Source organism: Bos grunniens, chromosome 10, assembly GCF_055505025.1.
Source record: "Bos grunniens cultivar Pamir isolate PY7600 chromosome 10, Bosgru_T2T1.0, whole genome shotgun sequence".
Lineage (NCBI taxonomy): Eukaryota > Metazoa > Chordata > Mammalia > Artiodactyla > Bovidae > Bos > Bos grunniens.
This window is the reverse complement of record NC_141174.1, coordinates 1,217,569-1,242,553: the sequence shown is the minus strand read 5'-3', so window position 1 is coordinate 1,242,553 and position 24,985 is coordinate 1,217,569. Positions and strand designations below refer to the sequence as shown.

Here is a 24,985-nt window from a genome sequence, read left to right as displayed (position 1 = left end):
TTGACTGGCTAGGCCTGAGTCACAAGCTCCAATTTCAGGCAACACGGGAAAGGAGAATTGCCCCACTAACATCAGGGCCGGACCTCCTCATTCCAAGGGCTGAGGAGTCCAGGGAAGCCCCCAGGCACCAAAAGCTCCCTATTCTATGAACTGAGTATTAGGCTCTCTGTGGTCTGTGGGTTTTCATGAGAAACACAAGCTGAGGGTCCATTTAAAAATCATTTTATTATTAACATCATCTTTCCATTTAGCCAAGTGTCTGTAATGTATAAGGAATGTCGGTAAATATTCCATTTGAAGCTTCTTTGTACATATTTCCATCGATAAATAAACTCTGAATTCACATAAAAAAGTTAAACTTAAATAACTCATATTTCCTTCTCTTGTAACAGGCATATATTGGCAAAATATAAATATTCTTGGACTCAGGCTTTGTTCTAAGTGAGGACAGTAATTTATCACATGGTACAATTATTGACAACAAAACCAAGAAATTGTCAGCTGGTGTCCTGGCTTGGACTAGTTACTGAGGTGGGAACAGAAAATTCACATTTGGTTTCTGGGCCAAGGATACAGCGGGAGTGGTGATGGGGGGGAGCGAATAGTTTTCTTTACAGCTCTGATAAAAATAATCTGCTCTGCCACTGAATTTTAACTTTGAATACATTCTTCTACATTTGCGGATTAATTCCATTATCATGTTACTTAGAACTCAGATGTCGACTAACAAAATATGGCACGTAATCCATTTTGAACCACGTCAGTAGATTCGAGAACTATCATCGGGCTGGCGGGAACGGCAACAGAAATGCACGTTGAGGGTGGTGACTGGGGGTCGGCTGGGTGAGTCCACGCGGTCGGTTGCACACTTCCGGGGCCTCGCGCAGCACGCGGCCGTGTGCCCGAGCGGCGGGAGGCCAGGGCCGCTCAGGGCGCGCGGGGGATGACGGGAAAGGCGCGGGGCGAGGGATGACGGGAAGGGCGGGGCGGGGCGGCTCAGAGCGCGCGCGCGGGATGATGGTAGGCGGGGCCGCGCAGAGGGCGCGGGGGATGACGGGAAGGGCACGGCGCGGGAGGGCGGGGATGTCGGGGAAGGGCGGGGCGGGGCGGCTCAGAGCGCGCGCGGGATGACGGTGAAGGGCACGGCGGGGCTGCTGGCCTCCAGCTCCAGGGCCGTCAGGAAGCACTCGGTGGCTGCCGCGTCGTTGCCCTGAGCCTGCAGGACCTCGCCCAGGCCGTTCCAGACCTCGTGGGCCGTGGAGTTCACCTGCACCGCGTCCCGCAGGATCTTCTCGGCCAGACTGTAGCGGCCCAGCTGGTGGAGGATCAGGGCCTGCAGAGGCAGACAGACAGACAGACAGTCAGTCAGAGAGACGACGCTCTGGACTCCGAGCTGTCCCTGAGCTTCGGCACGTTCCTCGGAGGCAGGCAGGTGTCTCCACCAGGCCGGGCACAGTGGAAGTTCAAGTTCTTCCTGCGCTCAGGGCGGGAGTCAGAAGGATCACTCAAACCATGAACCGTGCGAAGTCACCGGCATTCGGCCATTTGTGAACAACAGCAACAAAAATGCCATTTCCAAAGGTCCACCCAGGACTGCACCGCGTGGGGCGGCCACGGTCTGTCTGCTGACGCCCGCCCGCAGAGGGCTGTTTGCCATCTTTTACTTTTCTTTAACCTCAAGAAAAGTCACAACAAACAGAACAGAAATGTCAGTTGCTCACAGCCCCCACCCTGGCCGCACCCTGATCTCACGGTCCCCTCCGTGCTCGGCGCCCGCACAGCTGTCACTTCAGTTTTAGTGACTGCGCGCGTTGGTCCCCAAATATTCCACCCTCATCGTGTTTCCAGGTTGTGCGTCTCCACAACTGGTGTGTCTGGATTTCATCCGACAGACACTCATTTACTCAAGGACCCTCTCACGGGGAGACACCCAGGCTTCCCCGTCTCAAGCGACTGAACCACCCGCCCCCCACCCCTGCGTTGCCTCGTTTCCCGTCGGGGCTGAACGGGGGCGGAGCCTCTCCTCGCCGCTCTCGCTTGCAGGGTGTCGCGGGCCGTCTTGGCCTGCACTGGTCAGACGAGCTTCAGGGTCACGTTGTGAGTCCCTCTGGCTATGCGCGCACGACCGCTCTCAGAGCAGGGAGAAGCCTGACAAAGCCTCGTCTTCCTGCCCGGAACGCGGCCTGGCCTCCGGGCCTGCAGACCTCAGCCCTGCGCGTTCTCTCCGTGCCTCGCGTGTGGCGGGGCTGAGGCCGCCCGGTTTCCTCAAGGCTGCGCCTCGCCAGGGGCCGAGGGCAGAGTCGGGCTGTGCTGCCCGAGGGTCCGCTGCGGCCCGAGCCACAGCCACCAGCGCCCTGAGCCCACACTCCAGGGGGCTCCGGCCTCCGAGATGAGCTCCTGGAGCGGGTAGGGGCGCTCTCGGCAGGCAGCCCCCAGGCCCCGAGGGCTGTGCCTGGGTAGTTCTCAGGACCAGAGAGCACCCTGACGGCCCAGAGCCGTCGGCACCTCTGAGCACCCGACTCGGGGCAGTGAGGCTGACCCGGGAGCCTGTGGTCAGAGGGTGACGGCCGGGACACCCGTAGCCTCAGCAACGAGCGCGCCTCGGTCCTGGCGGGGCAGGTTCCTGATTGAGGAGGAGGAGCAGGAGGGCTCAGGTGGAGGGAGGCTGTCCTCCCGGGGCAGAGGACAGTAAGCCCAGGGTCAGGTCCCCCTCTCGGAGGGGAAAACTGCAAGAATAGCATGTGTTTGCCTTCTTAGTAACATCATCATATCTAATGACGTCACAAGGGCCTCCCTGGGGGCTCAGACAGTAAAGAGTCTGCCTGCAACGTGGGAGACCTGGGTTTGAGCCCTGGGTTGGGAAGACCACTGGAGAAGGGAAAGGCTACCAACTCCAGTATTCTTGCCTGGAGAATCCCCTAACTGAGGAGCCTGGTGGGCTACGTCCATGGGGTCGGACATGACTGAGCAGCCGAGCACAGCACAGCACAGCAGACAGGCTCAGAAAGGCCTAGTGTCTCGCCAGAGGTCACAGGGCCCAGGAGGGTGGAGTCGGCAGCTTCTCAGCGCTCGATGCTGCCGCTGGCACTGTGAGAGACCGGCCCCCGGGCACCAGCCCAGCTCCAACTGAGCAGAAGGGCGCCCGCTGTGCTGTGGGTCCCTCCCAGCCCCTCCTTCCCGCATCTGTGATGGGGTGGCTCCCCTCGAGGGCACAGCCTTTCTCCCCTTTCTCTGCTGTTCGGAAGCACCCTGCATATTCGCTCAAGGACTGGGGCGCTCCTTGCCTCTCTCTGGGGGCCACAGGCCGGCGGTCACCTTGAGGCTCAGGGTGGCTGCAGACGCTGAAGGACTGGGGGTCCTGTTAGTCAGAAAGCAGACCTGTGAGATGAGACTCAGGAGCACCGGGACCTTGGTCCAGCAGGGCCTAGAGGTGAGTGCTCCCAGCAGCACTGGCCTGACCCCACCCTACAGGAGTGGGGACAAGGACACCGGTCCACTGGCTGGTAATTTTGTTTCGAAAGTGGCAGCTGCTGGACCTTGGAGGCTCCAGGGGCACAGGGCAGGGACAAGGGCACCCCTCCCAAAATGCCTGCAGGAACCAGCTGTGGGCTAATCCAACCCACTGTCCTTAGGGCTGGCCAGCTAAGGGCCTTGTGATTCTCTAGAGTTCTTACCGGCGTGGGAATTTCTAGCCCATCCCTGGACTTATATTTCGAACGTAAGAACAGGCTCCCATTTCCAGATGACCTTGAAGCTTCCTGAGCAATCTGTTTAGTGGAATTAATTCCTAAAGCCGGGGCAGCTTGGGGAGGCATCACAGGCTTGCCAGGGGCTGCCAGCTCACGCTTGGCAAGGGAATGAAACATCGGCCTCTCCCCAGTCCCCGAGTGAGCCAAGGGTGGCTCAGAAATCAGGCAGAGTGAGGGCAACCAGAGCAAGCTCCGGCCGGGGGCTGAGTCAGTGCTAGGGGCCAGCGTTGCTGGCAGGGTGGCCAGAGCTGGGCTGGCACCTGGACACGCCTGGCCATCGGGACTGAAGCGCCTCTGGAGCCCCTCTGTGTCATGAGGGGCTTCCATGTGCTCCTGTCCCTGAAGCCCCCTTCATTCTTCAGGTCCCGCTTTCTCTCTTCTCTGAAGATCAAGGCCTCACCCCCTGAGGCTGGCAATCTGCTGTGCTCACCCCCAGCCAGGCCCTGCTTTCTCCCAGAACAGGCCTCTTGGCTCATCCAGGCTGATCCCTCAGCCCAGGTATTTCTGCAGGACGCAGCACCCACCCCTCATCCACCTCCCCAACCTTGGTCAGTCTTATCTGCCCCTTTCTGGAGCTCTAGTCCATCTGCCTGAAGCCCTGACAATCCCAAAGTCCAGGCCACACCAACCCCTTAGGCAGCACTGTGCGTGTGTGTGTGTGTGCTAAGTCACTTCAGTCCTGTCTGACTCTTTGCAACCCCATGGACTGTAGCCTGCCAGGCTCCTCTGTCCACGGGATTCTCCAGGCAAGGGTACTGCAGTGGATTGCCAGGCCCTTCTCCAGGGAATCTTTCTGATCCAGGGATCGAACCCATGTCTCTCATGTCTTTTGCACTGGCAGGTGGGTTCTTTACCACTGGCACTGCCTGGGAAGCCCTTAGGCAGCTCTACCCAGCAGCATATTAAAAAGCAGAGACATTACTTTGCCAACAAAGGTCCATCTAGTCAAAGCTATGGTTTCTCCAGTAGTCATGTATGTATGTGAGAGTTGGACCATAAAGCTAGCTGAGCACCAAAGAATTGATGCTTTTTGAACTGTGGTGTTGGAGAAGACTCTTGAGAGTCCCTTGGACTGCAAGGAGATCCAACCAATCAATCCTAAAGGAAATCAGTCCTGGGGATTCATTGGAAGGACTGATGCTAAAGCTGAAGCTCCCAATACTTTGGCCACCTAATGCAAAGAACGGACTCATTTGAAAAGACCCTGATGCTGGGAAAGAGTGAAGGTGGGAGGAGAAGGGGATGAGAGAGGATGAGATGGTTGGATGGCATCAGTGACTCAATGGACATGAGTTTGAGTAAACTCCAGGAGTTGGTGATGGACAGGGAGGCCTGGCGTGCTGTGGTCCATGGGGTCACAAAGAGTCAGACACGACTGAGCAACTGAACTGACTGACTCACCCAGTGGCATTTAGCTCCCGCCTCCAGCCCTCAGCCGGGCAGGAGAGAGAGAATTTGATGACCGACATAGTTCATTACCTTAGCAAGCAAGCACCCTCCCCCCATCAAAGGCACAAAAGCGCACACCCCAGCCGTGCACTGTGGACACGGATGTGGGCAAGAAGCTGTCCTGCTCTCAAAGCCGGGGACCCGGTGACAACCCCAGCGTGACCAAGCTGTGCGCCCGGCACTGGGGTCTGCCTCAGCCGCCGGCAAGACTGCACTTCACCTCTACTGTCTGCACGCCGGGGCCACAAGGCTGGCTCCTGCCCGAGATGCCTCTGCTGGGCTGAGCGTCGGAGCTGAGATGTGGTTGCTGTGGCCCCGACGCTGGGCCCCCGCTCCTCCTCTGAGGGAAGACGTGCAAATGGCCTGCGCCTCTGCCAGCCCTGCTGATTCCGGGGCCACTGGAGATGAGGGCCCGCTGGGGCCGGCCTCCCGAGCAGACAGAAGCCCTCAAGGAGGCGACTCTCAGTCCCTGTCTTCAGGTGCAAATGAACACAGCTTGCTAAGCTTGCAATTATTATAATCAGGTGTTTTGTACAAAGAAGACCTTGGTGAGGCACCACACTGGAAGTGAGGGATTAAATTAAACCTGTTCTTTCAAAGGAGACAAAAGGGACTTGGCGGGTTTGAGGATAATCAGTGTCTTCCTCACACTTTTACATGCGTGTGGAGACTGCTGCCCGGGGACGGAGCCCCTGGCTGCTTGCGGGGGCGCCATGCAGGGGCCCTGGCTGTGGGGAGCCCCTCTGTCCACGCCCAGGACAAAAGCCCCTGGGAGATCTTTTTTTTTTTTTTTTAATGTATTTATTTTCCCTTTTTTTGGGCTGCACCACGTGGTCTGTGGGATTTTCGTCCAGGGACCAGGGATCGCAACGGTGCCCCCTGCATCGCAAGCAGTCTTAACTACGGGCCCCCCAGGGAAGAAGTCCTGCCTCTTGGAGATTTTAGACGTCACCGCGGGTCTCTGCCCAAGTGCCAAGCCAGCGCTTCGCTTGGGGGTTCACTGGCTGTCGGGACACCCGCCCTATGGCACCGCTGCTGGGGGCTCCCGAGCTGGGGGGACCCACCAGGGGCAGCGGAGCGTGTGGAGCCCGAGAGGGTGGAGGCAGGTCGGAGCACGGGCCCCTGGCTCCCCGCATGCCCACGAGCCCAGCTCCACCATGGACTCGGGCAGCTTGCGCGGGTCCCAGGGGCTCTGCCTGCATCATGCGAACAAGGACTGAGACACGGGAGAGCAGCGAGGCCCGTATGAGGCCTGGGAGGGCTCAGTGACGGTAGCCTTCGCTGAACCGTCCCGTGGTCAACACCGTGATTCTGAGCGACCACGGGGCAGGGGCTCCTGGAGGCCCGCGGCCGATGACCCGCCCCTGCCGCCCCTGTGCCCTCTCGGCCGCCGCCCGGTCAGATGAGGGAGCCTCCGATTCGCCTCTGCGTGTGCGGTGCCCGGGGCGGCCCAGCACCCCCGAGGGCCTTGGTGAGCGTCTGCTGGATGGATGGAGAGATGGATATGGGGACGACGGAGAGGAGGGAGGTGGGCCGGGGGCGGGGGGCCCAGCCCCCTTCCCTGCGACATAACCCTGGCACCACCCGGGCCAACCTCTCAACAACCCTCCCACCCGTAAGCTTTGTCGGAAGAAACGCCGCACTGGCGTCCGCAGCCCTTGCCAGCCCCCGCTGCAATCCGGCTGTCCCGAGCTCTGTGCACTCGCCCTTCGTAGTGCGGCGTTTCCAGAGCGATGGAGACGTGACGCCACCTCTCCGTCAGGAGGTCTGAGCGCCTCTCTGACTTCCACTAGGAAGATGCGGAGGCAGCGGCTTCCTCCCTGAAAACCAGCGGAGAGGCGGCTGCTGCGTCTCTTTACACCCAATGCAGCCTCCACCCGGAGCCCCAGGACTTGAATTACTATCTGCGTCCCAAGGTCTGGGTGTCCTGCACTGGAGCCGGCGGGACCCCCAGAGGATGGCGGGACCCTCAGAAGCTGGGAGGGACCCTCAGAGGGTGGCAGGACCCCCAGAGGATGGTGGGCCCCCCAGAGGCCGGGATGGCCAGGTGATGGGAAATCCTGGGTCCGGGCAGGCGATTTCACCATCAGCTGCAGCCTGAGACAAGGACTCATAAATTCAATGAGCTCATGCTCAGAAACACCAGCATCAACGTCGCAAAAGCTCAGCGTGACGCACCGACCTAATTAAAGAAATGTCAGATCGAGCCAGCCCCACTCGCTATCAAGGGACATCCTCGAGAAGGCAGCTCGGGGCAGCCTGTGCAGCTCTGAAGATGTGGGGATGCTGGGTGTTCTCCTCACTCTGAGGCCCAAGAAAGCTCTCGGTAACATTCCAGCCCATCTCCAGACTCGTTGCCCTCCATCTGCCATTGCAAACAAGTGCCCTGTTGTTGCCACCGAGAAGGACCTGAGTCTCCGCCAGCCCTCAGGAGAGCACCACGGTGCCCGGAAGGACCTCAGTGCCCCCACCAGCTCCCCACGCTCGCACTTTTCCACTCTAATGGCCAAGAGACTCCCGCTGACTTATTTAAACATCTCCCAGGTTGACTTATTTCTTTATTTTTATCGGCCTTCCCCAACAATGAGTCAGAAGGAGCAACAGCACGGGGCGGCCTGGAAGTCAGCGCTTCCCCATGAGGTGCCCGCTGTGGAAAGTCAGTGCTAATCACCCCCTGAGGGAGGCGCCGCCCGGCGTGTGTTTGGGAAGATGGTGCCCTGCCCCCCTGGGGTCCACTCCAGGCCAGGCCTCTCCCCTCCCCCGCACCCCAGGCCCAGGGACCCCCGGGGAGCACAGCAGCCCAGGAAGCCACCTGGCTCCCCCCAGCAGCTGGTGGGGTGGGGATGGTGGGGGAGACATGGCCCCACAGTCCAGCCTGCGGACTGGAGGTTCTCTGTGGTCAGGAAAACAGTTCACACGGGACTACCACATTGCTTGGGCTGCCCTGGTGGCTCAGCTGGTAAAGGACCTGCCTGTGATGCAGGAGACCCAGGTTCAATCCCTGGATCAGGAAGATGCCCTGGAGGAGGAAATGGAGAATCCCATGGACAGAGGAGCCTGGCAGGCTACAGCCCATGGGGTCGCAAAGAGTTGGACATGGTGACCAACACACACACACTGCACTGCTAAACTGACAGGCTTCCTGGGAGAAGCCGATGGCGCGGGCCCTAGAGACCCTAGCCCCATCCCGTGGTCCCAGGCCAGGACCCCTTCCCAACAACACTGACACACCCCTGTCAGGCCCCGTCTCAACCTGTCCTCAGACAGGGGTGGGGGGGGGTCGCACCTTTGAAGCATCACTACATTTGGGTCTGAACATTTATCACCAAGACAATGAAAACAAAGCCTGTCCTGTTATTTCCAGCAAAGAGTCCTGGCCTCCCCTGGGCCGGGAAGCGTCACAGTGGTGGAGAGCAGGTCCTCTCAGGCCAGCTCTGCCATCCACCACCAACTGTCCAGCTTAGGCAGAACCTTCTCTCTAGCCTCTTTCCTGACCTAGAAAATGAAGGGGTGGAGGAGGTGATCTCCAGATGAAAATTCGAGTATTTGGTCAAATTTTCCACCCAACAAGTATTTTTTGGAGCATCAGCTACATACCAGTGAAGAAGAACTAAAGAGCCTCTTGATGAAAGTGAAAGAGGAGAGTGAAAAAGTTGGCTTAAAACTCAACATTCAAAAAATGAAGATCATGGCATCTGGTCCCAAAACTTCACAGCAAATAGATGGGGAAACAATGGAAAGTGACAGATTTTCTTTTCTTGGGCTCCAAAATCACTGCAGATGGTGACTGCAGCCATGAAATTCAAAGATGCTTGCTCCTTAGAAGAAAAGCTATGACCAACCTAGACAGCATATTAAAAAGCAGACATTACTTTGACAACAAAGGTCCATCTAGTCAAGGCTATGGTTTTTCCAGTGGTCATGTATGGATGTGAGAGTTGGACTATAAAGAAAGCTGAGCACCTAAGAATTGATGCTTTTGAACTGTGGTGTTAGAGAAGACTTTTGAGAGTCCCTTGGACTGCAAGGAGATCCAACCAGTCCATCCTAAAGGAGACCAGTTCTGGGTGTTCATTGGAAGGACTGATGCTGAAGCTGAAGCTCCAATACTTTGGCCACCTGATGGGAAAAACTGACTCATTTGAAAAGACCCTGGTGCTGGGAAAGATTGAGGGCAGGAGGAGAAGGGGACGACAGAGGATGAGATGGCTGGATGGCATCACCAACTGGATGGACATGAGTTTGGTGAACTCTGTGAGTTGGTGATGGACAGGGAGGCTTAGCGTGCTGCAGTCCATGGGGTTGCAAAGAGTCGGACACGACTGAGCGACTGAACTGACTGAACTGAGCTACATACCTGGTACATATCTATTCTTTCAGGGCTTAAACTTTAATTGGAGAAACAAGCAGAAAACACGGCAGGGAGGCCTCTCCTTGCCGTCAGCAGGGCAGAGTGTCCACGGAGGGCCAGGAAGGGGGCTGGGAAGGGCTGCCTGTGGGGGGCCTCCTGGGGAGAGGCCCTCGTCAGTGGGGGGCCCTCCAGCAGTAAGATAGACACAAACGGGAGAGCGGCCCCAGAGGTGTGGCCCCTTCCACTGCAAGGCCCAGCGTGGGTGGGAGAGAGAAGGGGTCTCTCTCTGAGTCTGGGAGACCCTGAGGATGCCTGTCTCAGTCCCCTGGGACCTGTGTGCCCTGGGACCCAGTGGGCGCTCGGTAAACGCTGCTTGTCCGAAAGGCAGTCAGGACACGTCCGTGCTGGGTGGACGCTGGGCATGTGCGTCACCCGCTCCCCGAGGAGGGCGGGCACCTTGCACGCACGTCTGGGAGCGGCGGGGCAGGGAGGGCGCAGTGGGGGCGTGTGGGCCTCCAGGTTGGGCCTGGCAGGCTCTGTTGGAGTCTCACGACGGACGCCACAGGGCCCGGGGATTTCCCGGCAGTCCTGCAGGGTCGCTGGCTGAGGACCCCCCGGAGGGCGGCGATTCCCTACCTGTAGGGGGACGCGGTCATCTTGGCCAGTGGCTGCTGCATCCCTGCCAAGGGCTGGGCGTGAACTATTTTTCCACTTTTACACAGGAACAGACAGGAACGATAAGACACTTTCTGACGAAGGGAGGACAGGAACTGATAAACCCTGGAAAATTCTTTTTCCACAAATAACAGGAGGAGTCAGCACACAGAGTCCAGGCAGGAAGGCGGGTGGGGGCTCCGGGGCTGCGGGGCGGGGGTCTGCGGGGGAAGTCCCGCTGCCCGTTTGCTGGGATGTGGGGACCCTGCCCTGCCCTCGGGGCTGCAGAGCCCGTGGAACGGACGGCCTGGCCTCCTCTCCCCACATGGCCGAGCCCTCACGCTGACCGCCCCAGAGAAGAGCCAGCAGCGTCACTTCCTCAACACTCTCCGTTCCCGTGGGAAGGGCAGGGACGTGGCCGTCCCCTGCAGAGAGGCCCTCGGGGCTGAGCTGAGGTGCTGGCCACCTGCCCTTCCATGGACTTCGATGCCGGCACCTTGAAGTCTGCAGGCCACAAGCCCCTGTGGGGAACTCCCCAGTGGACACCGAGGGTGGACGGGTCACCTGGATGGAGGGAGGCAGTCAGAGGGGTCAGGGGCAGCTGCTGCAAACGGCACCTGTGGTCAGGCCATGGGACGTGCACGTGGACTCAGGGAAGGCAAGACTCACTGGTCCCAGAGGCGGCCACTCGCAAGCAGGGGGACCTACCCTCAGCGGCACTGCCCAAGGAGCGGGGGTCTGCTCTCAGCCCCCGTAGCCACTCGAGGACCCCTGCTCGCTGTCTGGGGGGCTTTGCTGAGAAGGGAGCCCTCCCCGTCTCCCAGAGGGCAGGGCCCCGGGACACCCAACATCCACCTTGCCAGGCCCCGGGGGCCTGGGCACGCTGCACGGTTCTTGTAGCCGCTTCCTGGAGCCAAAGGAAGGGACAGAATCCTAACAGCTGCCAGAATCCTAACAGCTGCCAGAATCCTAACCACCTTCCGTGGTATGAACGTCCCCTCTGGGGCCGATTTCAAGGGATGTCTCTGCAGGGCCGGGGCAGGTCAGCCCCAGGATGCTCCTCTCTCCAGGGCTGAGGGTGGAAGGGGAGAAGCGGCCTGTCTTCTCCCCTCATCAGGCGATGTGACTCCACAAAGCTTACGCTAAGTCACTCAGTCGTGTCCGACTTTTTGTGACCCCATGGACCATAAATCCCTCAGGCCAGAACCCTGGAGCGGTTGCCATGCCCTCCTCCAGGGGATCTTCCTGACCTGGGGATCGAACTTGTGCCTCCTACTGCAGGCGGGTTCTTTACTGCTGAGCTGCTGGGGAAGCCCTGGGCAAGCTGAGGGTATCAGTGAAATGCCCTCGGAATGCCCCCATGCCTCTGTCTCCTCCCCTTCAGCCAAGGCTCCCTGGGCACCCGGCCTTCTGGGCCTGGCCCCCTAAAGCCAGCAGTCCCTGTGAGCTGGGACGCCCCCCTGCTGCAGCCATGGTGGGCGCTGGGGGCAGGGGCAGAGTCAGCAGGAGGAACGGGGTTTGTAGCGTCAACCGTCCCAGAGGCAGAGGCTGATCCATCCCTCTGGGTGAGACCCCAGCGGCAGGTAGAGAGATCTAGCAGCGTGTGGGAGCTCTGATTAGAGAGCCAATTATAACCCCACTGGCCTGCCTGGCTTTGACAGGCCTGGAAAAAACGCGTGTCTGTCCTCAGGAAGAAGCAGGTTGTGCTTCTGGTTTGTTCTGACAGATCCCCGCGGGGACGGCTTGCTGGCACTGTGGTTGCAGCCCCCTGCCTCTGTCCGGATGCCTGTGGCCCCAACACGGGGCATCAGAGGGAAACTGCAGGGACTCTGGTCCCTAAGGGGAGGGTTGCTTTCTGCCATAGGCCTGCTTCATGCTTCTGTTTATGAGGAAGGACACAGCCTGGTACCCACAGGCTCCCCCGTGGGGCCAGGCAGGCAGTTTCTGCTTGGTCTGGAAGGACGTCAGTTGGCATTTCAATCATGGGTCTCTTCAAGACGGACCTCCTGGCAAGGCCAGGCCCCAGGCTCGGGGCCTGTGTGTCCAAGCTTCCTTGCAGAAACAGACCCTCTGATCATCATCTTGGGTCACCCGCCCTCCCCGGGGAGGCTGACACCTGGCAAGAGACTCTGGTCTCCTGGAGACACGGAGAAGGGACGGAGCACGTTTCTCCTGAGAGCCAAGGCCACGTCCACTGTCAGACAGCAGGGGTCTAGGTAGGGTTAGAGGCAGCGCCGACACGGCACAGGGGCCACAGGCCTTCCGGATGACTCGGGGACATTCCGAAAGGCTTGAGAGGAAACCATACCTGCAGAGGTGTACCTTAAGAGACAGGTGATCTGTAAACACCAAGCCGCTGAGGAAGGGGAGGGAGGGTGCGGACGGGAGGAGAGGGGGCCTGGTATTGGTGAGGAAGAACCAGAAGCAGACCTTGAGGGAACTTCTAGTGGGAGGTCCCCCCTAGGCCTTTGGGCTAAAGGGTTTGAAGTTCAGACTGTCAGAAGGTCCGGACCACACGAGGGAAGACACGGCCCAGAGGGAAAGTCCAGAAACACTAGTGAGGGGCCTCTCTGAGACCAGCAGCAGAAGATGGGGGCAATTTAAGTGTCAGACAGGCTGGGGCTGCCAGCCCCAATGCCCCCAGGAGGAGACGGGGGCCACCTCGCCACACCCTCCGGCTGAGTTCAGAGTCAGGCACTGTGGGGGAAGATGCTCAGGAAGCCAGGGAAACAGCAGGGCTGAGATCCAGGGAGGCCTGAAACAAGGAGGGAATTAATTAGGGACTGGCATCTAGAACACAGGACGACCGTGGTAAAGGAAACAACTCCGGACCAAATTCCTAACCCAAGCTAGGGAGCAAGAGCCGCGGTGAGGCAGATCCAAGCTAGAGAGCAAGAGCCGCGGCGAGGCAGGAAGGCGGTGCAAGCGAGATGGCAAATCGTCCTGGAAGACTGGGGCAGAATTTCTAAGAATAAGTGGTTTGGGAGGGTACGTCAGATTTTAAATAATTTTAGATCATCATTACTAATGAGACACTGAACCACACTGCCTATAATTAATTAGTCATCTAAGAGTACAAAGCAGAAAATAGAAATAAACAAAAGACCCTGATGCTGGGAAAGATTGAGGGCAGGAAGAGAAGGGGATGACAGAGGATGAGACGGTTGGATGGCATCACCGACTCAATGGACATGAGTTTGAGTGAATCCGGGAGTTGGTGATGGACAGGGAGGCCTGGCGTGCTGCAGTCCATGGGTTGCAAAGAGTCGGACACGACTGAGCGACTGAACAACAAGAGCACAGCACAGAAAACAGAAAGAAATGCAGAACTCTTTCTTTTTGTTCCCTTAACTTGCTGCAAAGGAACGCCTGGTGACGTGGCTTGCATTTCAGAGCCTGTGCCGGGTCTGCACTGCTTCTGGGCCTGTGACTTCAGTCCTCAGTGAAATCAGGGGTGGCCCGAAGCCACGGAGCCCTGGCCAGCACTCAGAAAATGCTGCAGTGGGAGGAAGGACCCAATAATCAAGCAGAAAATGTCTGCAGAGACTACGTCTTCACCCAATGAGGCCGTTGGGGCTGGGAGGATGCCTGCGGGGTGGGGCGGGCAGGGTGGGCGGCGAGAACAAGGCCACAAGCCACACAGGGGTTGTGCAGTCGCCCAGCAGAAGTTCCAGAGTCCTGGGGAACACGCCTTTCGCTCCACGGAGGACACGCATGCCCAGCGAGCTGAAAATGCTCTCAGCTAAAGGACGCAGCTCCAAAAGGAGTGAAGATGCAGCTGGTGCCATAAAAACCATTCGAGTGCCTGCTTTTCCCCCTAGGTCATTTCCAGCACCCTCCCCACCCACTCACACGCGCCGCCCCCCACAACCCGCTTCAGCAGACCCGCTCTCTGTTTCTGCCACTGCTGTCGCCTCCCACCCAGAGACGGGTGCGTGCTAGGGCGCTCAGTCGTGTCTGACTCTGCGACCCCATGGACTGTAGCCTGCCAGGCTTCTCTGTCCATGGGATTCTCCAGGCAAGAAAACTGCAGTGGATGGCCATTCCCTCCTCCAGGGGATCTTCCCCACCCGGGGATTGAACCCACGTCTCTTACGGCTCCAGCACTGGCAGGCGGGTTCTTTACCACCAGCACCGCCTGGGAAGCCCCAAAGCAGGCACTCTGCAAACCCAGTTGGGGCAACGTGGTCTCCCCGTCCCTTCCCCAGAGGCGCCGCCCTCTAAGCGAGCTGTGAGGGCGAAGAAGATACCGCGCTGCTGTGGAAATAAGGAAGCTGCTTCCAACTGGGTTTGGGGTGGGGGTCGGGGGTGAAAGAAGAATCTCCCTCAGTCTGGGACCAAGAGCAGAGGTGGTCTCGCCCCGACAGGACACCAGGCCCACGGTCCATGGGGGAGCCAGTAGGAAGGGCTGAGTCACCATCAAGGGACCAGGAAGTGTCCTTGGGGAGAGAGGACAGAGGGGTGACCCACAGAAACCCCGCAGGAGAGTTCACCCGGCCCGGGGCAGTGGGGTCTGGGTGTCGCTCTTTTCAGACAGGAAACGATGCTTAGGGACACTCGCAGGGCGCATGGGAGGCTGTCCCTCGCTGGGCTGGGCTGTCTGCAGGGGGCGTTCCCCGGGAGGCCCTGGTCTCGGGGGAAGAAGGTGGGTGAGAAGCGGCCCCTGAAAAAGCTCCGTGGCGGGAGAGGCGCTGCCTTTATCAGCGCAGCCCCTTGGTGCCGCCGTGCCAACCAGCTGCCTCCGCGCCCCCGCCGCCGCCCCGGGGACCACCTGAGCCTCCCAGCACCCGTGTCTGGGTCAGGCCTTGGGGCCTGGTATGGAGCTTGGCCGGGAACAGGGAGAGCGCACAGGGCTCCGACCAAGGACGGGTGGACTCTTTCTGAGCTGCCGTTCTGATCTCTGGTCGGGAACTAGGCCTCTTGTCTGTGGGCGTGTTCGCGGGGCCGCGTCCCGACTGGACTGAGACCCCGAGGCCCCGGCAGACGCCTCCCCTCGGCCGGGCCTCTCACCCCGACGCTGCTCCTGGGGGCCGAGGCCACGCGACTCCAGTCCTGAGCTGTGGCTGTCTGTGGTCCCGGCCACCACGCCCCCCAGACGGGTTCAAGGTCTGGCACAGAGGAGTGTCTGGAGACGACAGGACAGAGTCTGAGCGTGAGAGGGGCTGTCGCTGCGCCCTCCCAGCCCTCGAGCAGAGGGCTGCCCCGCAGCCTTCTCTCGCATTCAGCCCCCGGAGCAGGTCCGAGGGTCCCCGCCAGGCCGGCACACCTGGAGCCCCGCCCGGGAGCCCGGCACATCCTCCTGAGACCCACCGCCCGGAAGTCCGGTTACTCAGCCCCGCCTAGGCCTCCACGGTGCCCCCTACGTCACTTCCTGTCCTTGTAGCCGACTGTACCTGAGCCAAGGCCGAGGCGACGGAGAGCCGGTGAACCTCGCCGACGAGACTAGCCTGTTCCCACGGGCTCTGCTGAGTCTAGTCAAGGTAATGGGCCCCTAGGCTTTGGGCCGGGCCTTCACTCACGAGGGGAGCGGTGGCAGCTGTGAAGGGCACGGTCACCTCTCCCCCCCAACCCCCAAGCCGGCGGTCACCTCCCAGTCTACGCGGCCACTGCACTGCCAGGCGGGATGCCTCCCCCAGGGAGCAGACAGCTCCGTGTCGGCTCCCCCAGTGCTTCCAAGGAGCGAGGTCCAGGGGCCGACACCTCCCGCCAGGGTGGGTGGGCGGGGGCCAAGAAAGGCTCCCCTGGGCAGTGACTCCCAAGTCTGCTCCGTGAGAGGCTCCGTCCCTCCTGCCCGTGCAGCCTCTGCCCCAGGCCGGGGGCCACGGGCCATCGTCCACAGCAGTCCGGTCTGGCCCGGCATGGCCACCCCTGAGCCCGGGCAGAGGTGACGCCTTCTGTCTCTGCCTGAGACAGGTCAGGCCAGGGGAGGCCTCCGCTGTTTCCTGACGCCTTTCAGACGTCATGACCAGGGCGACAGGCTCAAAAGCCACAGTCAGAAAGTAATACTTGAAAAGGAAAGCACCATGCTTCTGGCCAAGCATGTGCCATGATATGTTCTTACTACGGCTCCTCTAGTTGCTGAAATTCGGTCAGGGGGAAAGCCACTCCCGAGGTCAGCTCCTCCGGAAAAGAACTCCCCTCAAATAGACACAGAGGGGCCTCCTTCACGGGCAGGTGACCTGAAAGTGCTTAGAGAGCCTGCGGGACTCAACCCGCAAAACCATACCACCGAGCGGTCACTGTTATTCCCCCCGTTCCACAGCTGAGAGAATGGAGGCCCAGGAAGGCTAAGGGACTTGGCCACACAGTCGGGACGCGATAAAGCAGGGATCCAGGCGGGCTGGCCCTGGCGCCATGCCCTTGACCGCTGCACTGTCCTACTGTTTAAGCTCCAGACCCTTAACAGACTTGACCTTCCAGTCCTGGCTCTGCTCCTAACTTGAAATGTGACCTGGGGCAGGTCAGCAAGCGCAGTGTCTTTCCCGTCAGTAAAAACGAAATTCTCGATTTCACCACATCTTGCAAGAATAAACATCAGACGTGGAGGATGAGGTTTTAAATTTCTTTTCAGAGGTGAAGGTTATGTTCATGCCAAGGATTCCCAGTTCTCGGAAGGGCCTGAAGCTGTCAGAGTTGCTAAGAGGCAGTGTGTACCATGAAAAGGCAGCAGCGGAGCTGGCTGGAGAACCAGCAGCTGGTAGGAAGCCCTGCACCCTCCTCTCTGTCAGTCTGAGCCCCAGATAAACAGCCAAGAACGACAGCAGAGAAGCGAAGGCCTGTACGCTTTTCAGAGGGCTATCAACAGCACACAGGCGTGCAGAAAGGGTGGCCCTCTAAATATTTCATTAGTCTTTCTTTAAAGCAAACAATCGTCCTCCTTATGTTTAAAAGCAGTTTTAAAATCCTGAAAGTAAATGAAATACGATGAATAGATGAGACAGCCTTCTCACTAGACCGCGGTAGAGTTCTGTTCCCTCCCAATCACGCCTCCCGTGCGAGGAGAGAAACTGATACTTTGGATGAAAGAGATCGGTTTCTGAGGATGAGCGTTCGCAAGGGGAAGGACATCTCCACTCTGCTCCATTACCTTAATTGTCCCTGGGTCTCATCTAGAGTAACAGGATCAGAGTTCCCTTCTCTAAGACTGGTTTCTCCAAGGCAAAGATGCGTAGCTCTGCCCTGTCTGTCTGTGCCCTGGGCCCCGGGTCCCCCTTGCTAAACTGATGGATAAATTAGATCCACAGACAGCTGCCATCTCTGGTGAAAGTGAAAGTGTTAATCGCTCAGTCATGTCCTACTCTTTGCGACCCCTCGGACTATAGCCCACCAGGCTCCTCTGTCCGTGGAATTCTCCAGGCAAGAATACTGGAGTGGGTTGTCATTCCCTTCTCCAGGGGATCTTCCCCAGCCAGGGATCCAACCTGGGTCTTCTGCATTGCAGGCAGATTCTTTACCATCTGAGCCAGCAGGACCATCTCTGGAATCACCCTGAAAAATTCACCAGCTTCCTGCTGCCTCTCTCCTCCAACAGGGGTATCCATTGGAAAACATGCTTCTAAATAATGAAATATGAGACACAAGCAATTTCCCCCAAATCTCATGAAACAGACAGACACTTTAAAAGAGCGAGAGGAATAAAAACACCAGAGTTTCGTAATTTAGTGGCACAAGCTGCCTGCCTCAAGCAAGCCGGAGCTCACCTCCTTCCCTGGATTCAACCCCTCCCTGCCATCCTTCTGGCCCGTCATGCATAACAGGATGAAACGTTTCCCCTCAGTAATCAAGCCTGTAAGCTTCTAGATGGTTAAAAGAAAGCTCCGACTTCAGAGTGATGTTGTGAGCCTTGTTTTGATGCTTCTGGCTCAAACTTTAGAGCCGTGAAAACAACTTAAGCTGTAGTAACCATGCAGAGCCTCGCATTTCACGTCCTCCTTCCAGCCCCACCGCCAACAGGGCGTGCCCCCGGGTATTTCGTAATAAAATCCACTTTTCCAACAGCACGGCTGTTCTCTGCCAGCCTCTGCGACTCATGTGCTCCTGAAACAGAACTGCGACCCACGTCTAAAGTTCTCACGCTCGACGTCACTGCAGACTTCCGGTGTTTCAGAAAGCCTAAGACAGGGGACTTCCCTGGACTTCCAGTGGTTGGACTTGGCCTTCCAGTGTGGGGGATGTGGGTTTGAATCCAGCTTTGGGGGGCTAAGATCCCACCCAAATGCCTTGGGGCCAAAACCCCCCAAAAAACATAAAGCAGAAGCAATACTATAACAAATTCAATAAAGACTTTTAGAAGGAGAAAGAAAAAGAAAATGTAAGATCATGGAGGAAACCCTCAGGGACAGCTCGTCCTGGAACCTTTGCCTGGAGCTCACACCTCCGTCCAGCCACAGAGGTCAACCAGCACTTCTGGACACTTGATGCCCAAACAAAAAGCTTGTTCTGTTACTCGACTGGCCCTTTATTATGGTGATCCCCAAACTGTCTTTCCCCTGAGCACGAATCCCTTCCCGCCTCACTGATGGGTCCTTTCTGCCCTGCAACCCACCATCAAGGGGCCGTCCATCCAAGGCAGGCAGGCGGGCCTTCACCCTGTGCCCATGGTGGATCGCCCGACCCCTGGCCCCCAGTGGTCTCTTTTCCCCATTGTCCTCCCCTTCTCTGGGAGCTCCACCACGGGGCCTTTCTCACTACTTCCCACGGCAGAGCAGGAGAAATTTACCAGCTCCCTGGTCTCCCAACTACCCTCCTTTGAAGGACAGCTGGCCTCTGTCCCTGAACAGGCATCCAGCCTTGTTGCGAGACCTTCGACATACAAGGGCATGGCCCTGAGAACTTTCATTCTATTTTCTCCTGCTCAGCACCCGCTCTGAGATCTTTGTCCGCCTCAGTTGGAGGCCCTGCCCTCAGGGCACTATTCCATCTTCTTCCTTTCTGTGGCCGGGGGCGGGCAGGGGCCCCTGGGTCCAGTCCCTCTCCAGCTCGTGTCCTCCATAAAGCTGCATGGGCACGTCGCCCACACGCTGCCGTGCCGCCCTCAGCATGTCCTGGGTGAGCCCCACCATCTGCTTCTGACTTCACACCTTTTTAGATCAGTTGAGCGCATTGGTAATGTGCTCCAGGATAAGTCTATTTCTCAGCAACATTTCTCCTCTGGTCTTACCAACCCCAGCTCCTGCACCCAACCCTCCTGGCCTCCTTCCACACTCACCTCTCCCTTAGAGGCTCTGTTCCTCTCTCTCCCCTCATCTCACATTCTGCCCTTGAGAGCCCAGGCTGACATGATCGGAGGGCAGGCACGTGGCGCTGCTCGCGGAGCCTGGCCCTGTTCTGGTCACCGTGGCCCTGGTTCTGAGCCCGGCCCACCCTTGGCCTGGGTGGAGCCACCCAGAGGCTGTTCCTCTGCCCTCAGTTCCCCGCTCTGCCCCCAACTCCCGATCACAGCACTACTGGTATGGAAACAGTTGCTCCATGTTTCATTAATTCATCTTGGGTCTTGGGAGTGAAAGGCTTTTTAACCATAGCATGCAAATGTATGTAAATTTATACACTTTTGCAAAAATGATATGAAAATATGCCTTTAGATTTTTCTGGAGAAAACGTCTGATCACTCTATGAATCCCTCCCTTGTCAACAGCATGACTTTGTAATTCCTCAGCCCGTCAGCTCACTGCTCCCTTACTCTCTGCCCACACTCAGCTCTCTTATCTTGTGCTAACTCATTATTAATATTAAACACACGATTTCTCTTCTTTCTTCTCACTGTATACGAATTTAAACGCATCTCTGAAGGCTGAAACTATTAGAAAACTGTCAATTTTTGTTGGAGTTTCATGTACATTTCTGTTGTCAAGTCTGACCTTATGTTAACTTTAATGCATTTAACGCTTTAATGAAAACCATCTGCCTCCAAGTCGTTAATGCTTTTTTAACAATATTACTGTGCTCGCATTTCTCTGCAGTCCTGCCTCTCCTATGAGCTGGGCTGATGGAGGGGGCTGGCACACATCACCACTAACCTGCTCTCAAAGGGAACAAATGTCCCCACCTCAGGGAACAAGCTCACGGCCCTGACCGGGTACCACTCTCCAGGTTTAACATCAGCCCCTGGTCTCCACCTGTGACGTGGAACACGGCTCCCTTCTCTCAAGACAGCTCTTCCAACAGCCCCTCTGCCCTCCCCTCTCTCTCCGAGCATCAGGGCTGGTGCAGATGCTTCCTCCCTCTGGGTTTTTCCACGGGCTGCAGTTGGCCTACAGGCAGTTCCTTCCTTTGGAACCCCTTGCCTTGATCTTTGGGGGGAGGTCCTCTTTGCTGCTCAGGTTCTTCAAACTCCTTCTAGTCTTGACTGCTGACCCCTGGCCTGGCCGGCCAGGCAGGCCTCCCTGGTCCTCCCATCACTGCACAGCCTGCTCCTGGAGAGTCAGGTGGGTGCCGACACCCACGTCTGCTTCCACCTCCTCTGCCATGTAACTCTAGAGCCCTGACTCTTCCTTGGGGTGTGACCTGGTGAAAAGACAGCCTCGTCTCCCTGCTGCCCCTTCGTCTTCACTTCTTCTGATCTTTTCAGGCCCGAACGGCCAGTGCTTAGTCACCCGGTCAGGTCTGACTCTCTGTGACCCCACGGACTGTAGCCCACCAGGCTCCACTGTCCATGGGATTCTCCAGGCAAGAGCACTGGAGTGGGCTGCCGTCCCCTCCTCCAGGGGACCTTCCGCACCCAGGGATGGAACTCATATCCGCTGCATTGTCATGTGGATTCTTTACCCCTGAGCCACCAGGGAAGCCCACTGAGACATCTTAGGGGCTTATTATTATTATTACAGTTTTCTACTGGTGAGACCCCTAAGGTAGCTAATGTCTGCGGGCCAGAGAAGGCTCAGCTGTGGCTCTGGATCCAACAGGCGAGGCTCCTTCATCACCCGTCCCTCGCTTACCAGCTCTCCTAGCCTGGGCCCTCGGCCGCTTCTTTCAGAAGGGAAAGCGCCTGGCATTTGTCAGGGAGCTCAGGTGTCTTGACAAGCTCCAAAGGTGAAACCGAAAACTTTCCTGGTGCGATTTTCCTATTTGATCTTTTGTCTCACGTGTTCCCCTTGGGGATGAACAAGAAATACTTCTCTGAATAATTTATAGGCCCCAGGGTAGAAACACGCTGCCTCTTTTTAATAAAAAGCTGGGTACATGGCCTTGATTATACCTCTTCTGTGATACTTCAGCAAAGGCAGAGAGACCTGAGAAGCTCTTTACAAATTCCTTTTAAAATAGTGAGACAAAGATAAAAAGCCATGTAATGCTTCTAATCAAACAAAGGAATGTTTGGATAATACATACGATTATTTATAAAGCTGTATTGAGCTATGAAAGGCTCATACAGGGAAGCTGAAAAAACTCAACAGCTGTAATTACTATAAGGTCCAATTTATTTTTAAAACTGAAAATGGCTGTCTTCGGTTTTCTGTTGAATGAGCACCTCCTGGGTGCCGGGGCTCTGCTGGGCTCGTCATGTGGATCATTTCAAGGAGTTCTCACATGTGAGCTGGGTATGGAGCGGGTCAAGATACAGAATCACCAAGGCTCCTGGGGGTGCGTGGCCAGCCCACGGTGCCCCAGGACCACAGATGGGGCTGAAATGGAACCCAGAGCTGACCCAGAAGCACACACGTCGCATGGTCCCTAACAGTGGGCGCCCCGGCCTTCTGTTGAAAACCAGTAGATGCTGCTCAGTTCTGTCCGTTTTGCAATGTTACTGTGGGCAACGGCGAGAGAATGGAGCCTTTGGGACCCTCTGGAGTACATTTTACTTATTAGTTACAAAACCGTCTCCTCTTAGCCCCAGACACAACCTCACGGCCTCTCTGGGTGCAAGCTGAATGTCTTCATTTTACGGGAGGCTGTGGTGACTTCCCTGGGTCCTCAGTGCAGGGAGGCTGTCCCCCCTCCTCTGACCGGATGTCCCTGCCACCCAGTGGCCTTGGGGACAGGCTGCGTTCTTGGCTCCAAGGGGCCCCCGAAAATGTAAAGTGCTCAGTCTCGTCCTGCAGGCTCCCCGGGGTGTGGGCCCCCCAAGGGGGCTGCTACCGACAGCGCAGAGACCAAGAGGACAATGACGGCGCCCAGGGCCACAAGAACGTGTTCACTGAGCCCGGAGCCACAAGATGGTTTGGCCGGCTGGCCCGAGGCCTCTGACCCAGACTCCGCCCTCAGTCGGCCCAGGTGCCCAGGCGGGCCGTGCGCTGCCCGCTCCCGGGAGCTCCACCTGCGCAGACCACCGCGGGGAAGGCACACCCGGAGCCCCCGGCCGGCAAGTGCATCCGGAACCGGCACACGGGCTGAGGGTCCAGAGCTGCCGCTGCCTCGGAGGGGTGCCCCCGGACTCACCAGCCGCTGCATGCTCTTCACGTGGGTGGGGCTGATGGACAAGGCCTCCTCGTACCACCGCCGGGCCTCGTCCACGTTCCCGCGCAGCTCCGCCACCTGGCCGCGCATGTAGAGGACGTTGTGAGACATGGGGAAGAGGTTGGCAGCTTCCTGCGTGCAGGCCGTGGCCTCCGCGGGCTTCCCGATGCCGATGTAGACTTCCGCTGTGAGAACGAGAGCACAGGCGGATGCATCCCGGGTCACGGCCCCCCAGACGCCCTGCAGCGGGCCGGGGCTGCGGCTGGGACGCCGACCTCCCCCGAGGGAGCCTGAGAGGGGCCCGTCTGGGAAACACAGGGCCCAGAGCCCGCCCCAGCCCAAGTGGGAACAGCCGGGTGACAGTCCTTCCTGCCCCTGATACGGACAAGAGAGTCACGGACGCGGGGCCTCCGAGGAGACACCTGTCACCACCAAGAGGGGCCTGAGGCCAGCCGGGCCCACTGCCCCCGGAGGACTCCCGCCCCCGGAGGACAGCCTGCGCTCCCCCCCCCCCCCACTGGCCGAGGACTCCCGCCCCTGGAGGACTCCCCGCTCCGGAGGACTCCCTCCCCCTGAGGACACCTCCCCCGGGGGACTCCCGCCCCCGGAAAACTCCCGCCCCCGGAGGACTCCTCCCCCAGGCCCACCCGGGACACCGGCCCTCAGGTCTGACGTCCACAGACCAAGCGCTGGCTGAGCCCAAGGACGGGCCAAGCAGAGGTGCACAGCCCCTAGGCGGGCAATGGCGCTGCCCCTCAGCCGGTTCTTCTGAAGCCCGCAAGTGTGACAAGGGCTGCGGGTGGAGGCTGACATGTCTGTGGGTGTGAAGTCAGATGGCTGCTCGATCCGACCCCGCCCTGGGCCGAACCAGGAAAGCCACCACCTGCAGGGACTATTAGCTGAGACCGACTCGGCCTGTTGAGACCCCAGGCTGCCACTTTCCAAACAGCAGCATCAGGAGCCCTCCTCCAGCAGCCCCAGGGCGCCCTCATCTGCACGCAGGGCCCGTGCAGACACCCGTCGGTCTGTCCCCCACTCTGGGCCCACCGATGCCGCCTCCCAGCTCAGGGCAGCCCCTTCCCTTCCTCACCCGTCCTGCCCTGACCACTGCCCTCTGCCCTGGCAGAGAAAGCTGTTTCTGTGCCCACATGTCCAAGCTCCACACATACTAACATGTTGCGTAGAACCGGACGCACACAAGAATACCAGTGATGGAAGACGCCACGGAAAAGAGCGAGATGCCTGCTCTTTCTCATGCACCTCTGGCGTTGCCTTCCGGAGGTGCGACCTCCTCCCTGCTCCTGTCTCCTCCAGCCCCTCCGTGTGTTCCGTGCCGCCACCCTCCCCGGCAAAGCCCTGGTGGGGTCGCCCCTTCCCTGAGGTCTCCCGCTCCGGGCACCCCTCAGCCCGCAGCCTTCCCTGACCCCACAGGCAGGACCCCTTCACCAGGGCTAAATTCAGGTGAAAGAGAGGGACAAGGGCCTTCTGAGCTCATTGGCAGATGCAGGCCTGGGGAGTCTCGCCCCGAGTGGTGAGGGGGGCTCCTGACTGAGGGACCCAGCCCAGGATGCACCCCCAGGCCCCCGAGCGCCCGGTGTCCCCGTTCCTACTTCTAGTTTCGGATACTAGTCAGGCTCCCGCTCAGTGTCAGCTGTGAGGCTGAGATCTGGGCCCCGTGCTCTGCCTGGGGCTCAGGACCGCGCAGAGCTGTCGGGCGAGGGCGGGGTCGGTGGGGGGGGGGAGGGGGTGGTCGCTGAGCAGCCTGGACCCCGCCGGCCAGCTGTGCGCCTGGAGACGGAGACACTCCCCTCACCGAGACTCCTGCTCCCCGGGGCTCCAGCTGCCCACGGGCACTTCTCTGAGACCCGCAGGAGGGCCACTCCTGGTGCGGATGCCCTTCAGCCGGGCCGCTGGCAGGGGCAGAGGAAGGAAAAGGCGCATGGGGACCAGCTTCCCATGGATCCTGCGGCTCCCTGACCCCGCAAACCACTCCCTCACCCCAAGCCCTGGTTCTCCAGGGAGAGGAGCCTGGTGCCTGGGAAACAAGCTGGGCAAGCTGGTGCTGGCCTCCTGGGCAGCGCGGGCTCCCCTGCCTTCGTGAATCGGCTCTTTCATGTGGAAATCGCATGAGGGCTAACAGGACAGAGGTCCTGCGAACCCACACGATTCCTGCCCCGGGCAGAGTCAGCAGGCCTGGGGAGGCAGCTACCCGTATCCGCTCCCATGGGAATGCCCTTCATTGCTTCTGCTTTGGGGGGCTCGGGAAGGGGAAGGAGGCAGGGGCTCTGCTTTCATGGGTGCGGCCCGGCCCTGAGCCCCTCTGGGACCCCACGACGGGCCTGCCGTCCGCGAGGAGCGCAGCCCACGTCCTGCCCTCGTGGAGGCCCCG

General features: G+C 58.8%; 1 protein-coding gene and 1 long non-coding RNA gene across 22 annotated transcripts in view; one reads left to right on the top strand and one right to left on the bottom strand.

The window, feature by feature from the left end:
- Window positions 1–206: 206 nt before the first annotated feature.
- The window catches only part of TTC7B (tetratricopeptide repeat domain 7B), a 272,932-nt gene continuing 248,153 nt past the window's right edge, over window positions 207–24,985 (bottom strand). For 8 of the 19 annotated variants that reach the window (XM_086319126.1, XM_086319129.1, XM_086319133.1 and 5 more), the window contains 2 exons: window positions 22,579–22,781; window positions 207–1,333 (listed from right to left, as the gene is read on the bottom strand). In XM_086319126.1, the coding sequence (XP_086175252.1) occupies window positions 1,112–1,333; window positions 22,579–22,781 (425 nt within the window). In that variant the 3' untranslated portion in view covers window positions 207–1,111. Of the gene's footprint in view, window positions 1,334–12,576; window positions 12,959–21,602; window positions 22,782–24,985 lie in introns of those variants that run through there. The other 11 variants (XM_086319123.1, XM_086319124.1, XM_086319127.1 and 8 more) reach the window with 4 other exon arrangements.
- LOC147363847 (uncharacterized) lies at window positions 15,213–20,099 on the top strand. Of its 3 annotated transcripts, XR_015133835.1 has the most exons (3): window positions 15,555–15,683; window positions 16,775–16,900; window positions 17,645–20,099. It is a non-coding gene; the product is annotated as an uncharacterized LOC147363847 (long non-coding RNA). The 3 variants fall into 3 exon arrangements; XR_015133838.1 differs by lacking the exon at window positions 16,775–16,900 and having other exon boundaries at window positions 15,213–15,683; window positions 18,202–20,099; XR_015133836.1 differs by lacking the exon at window positions 16,775–16,900 and having other exon boundaries at window positions 15,570–15,683.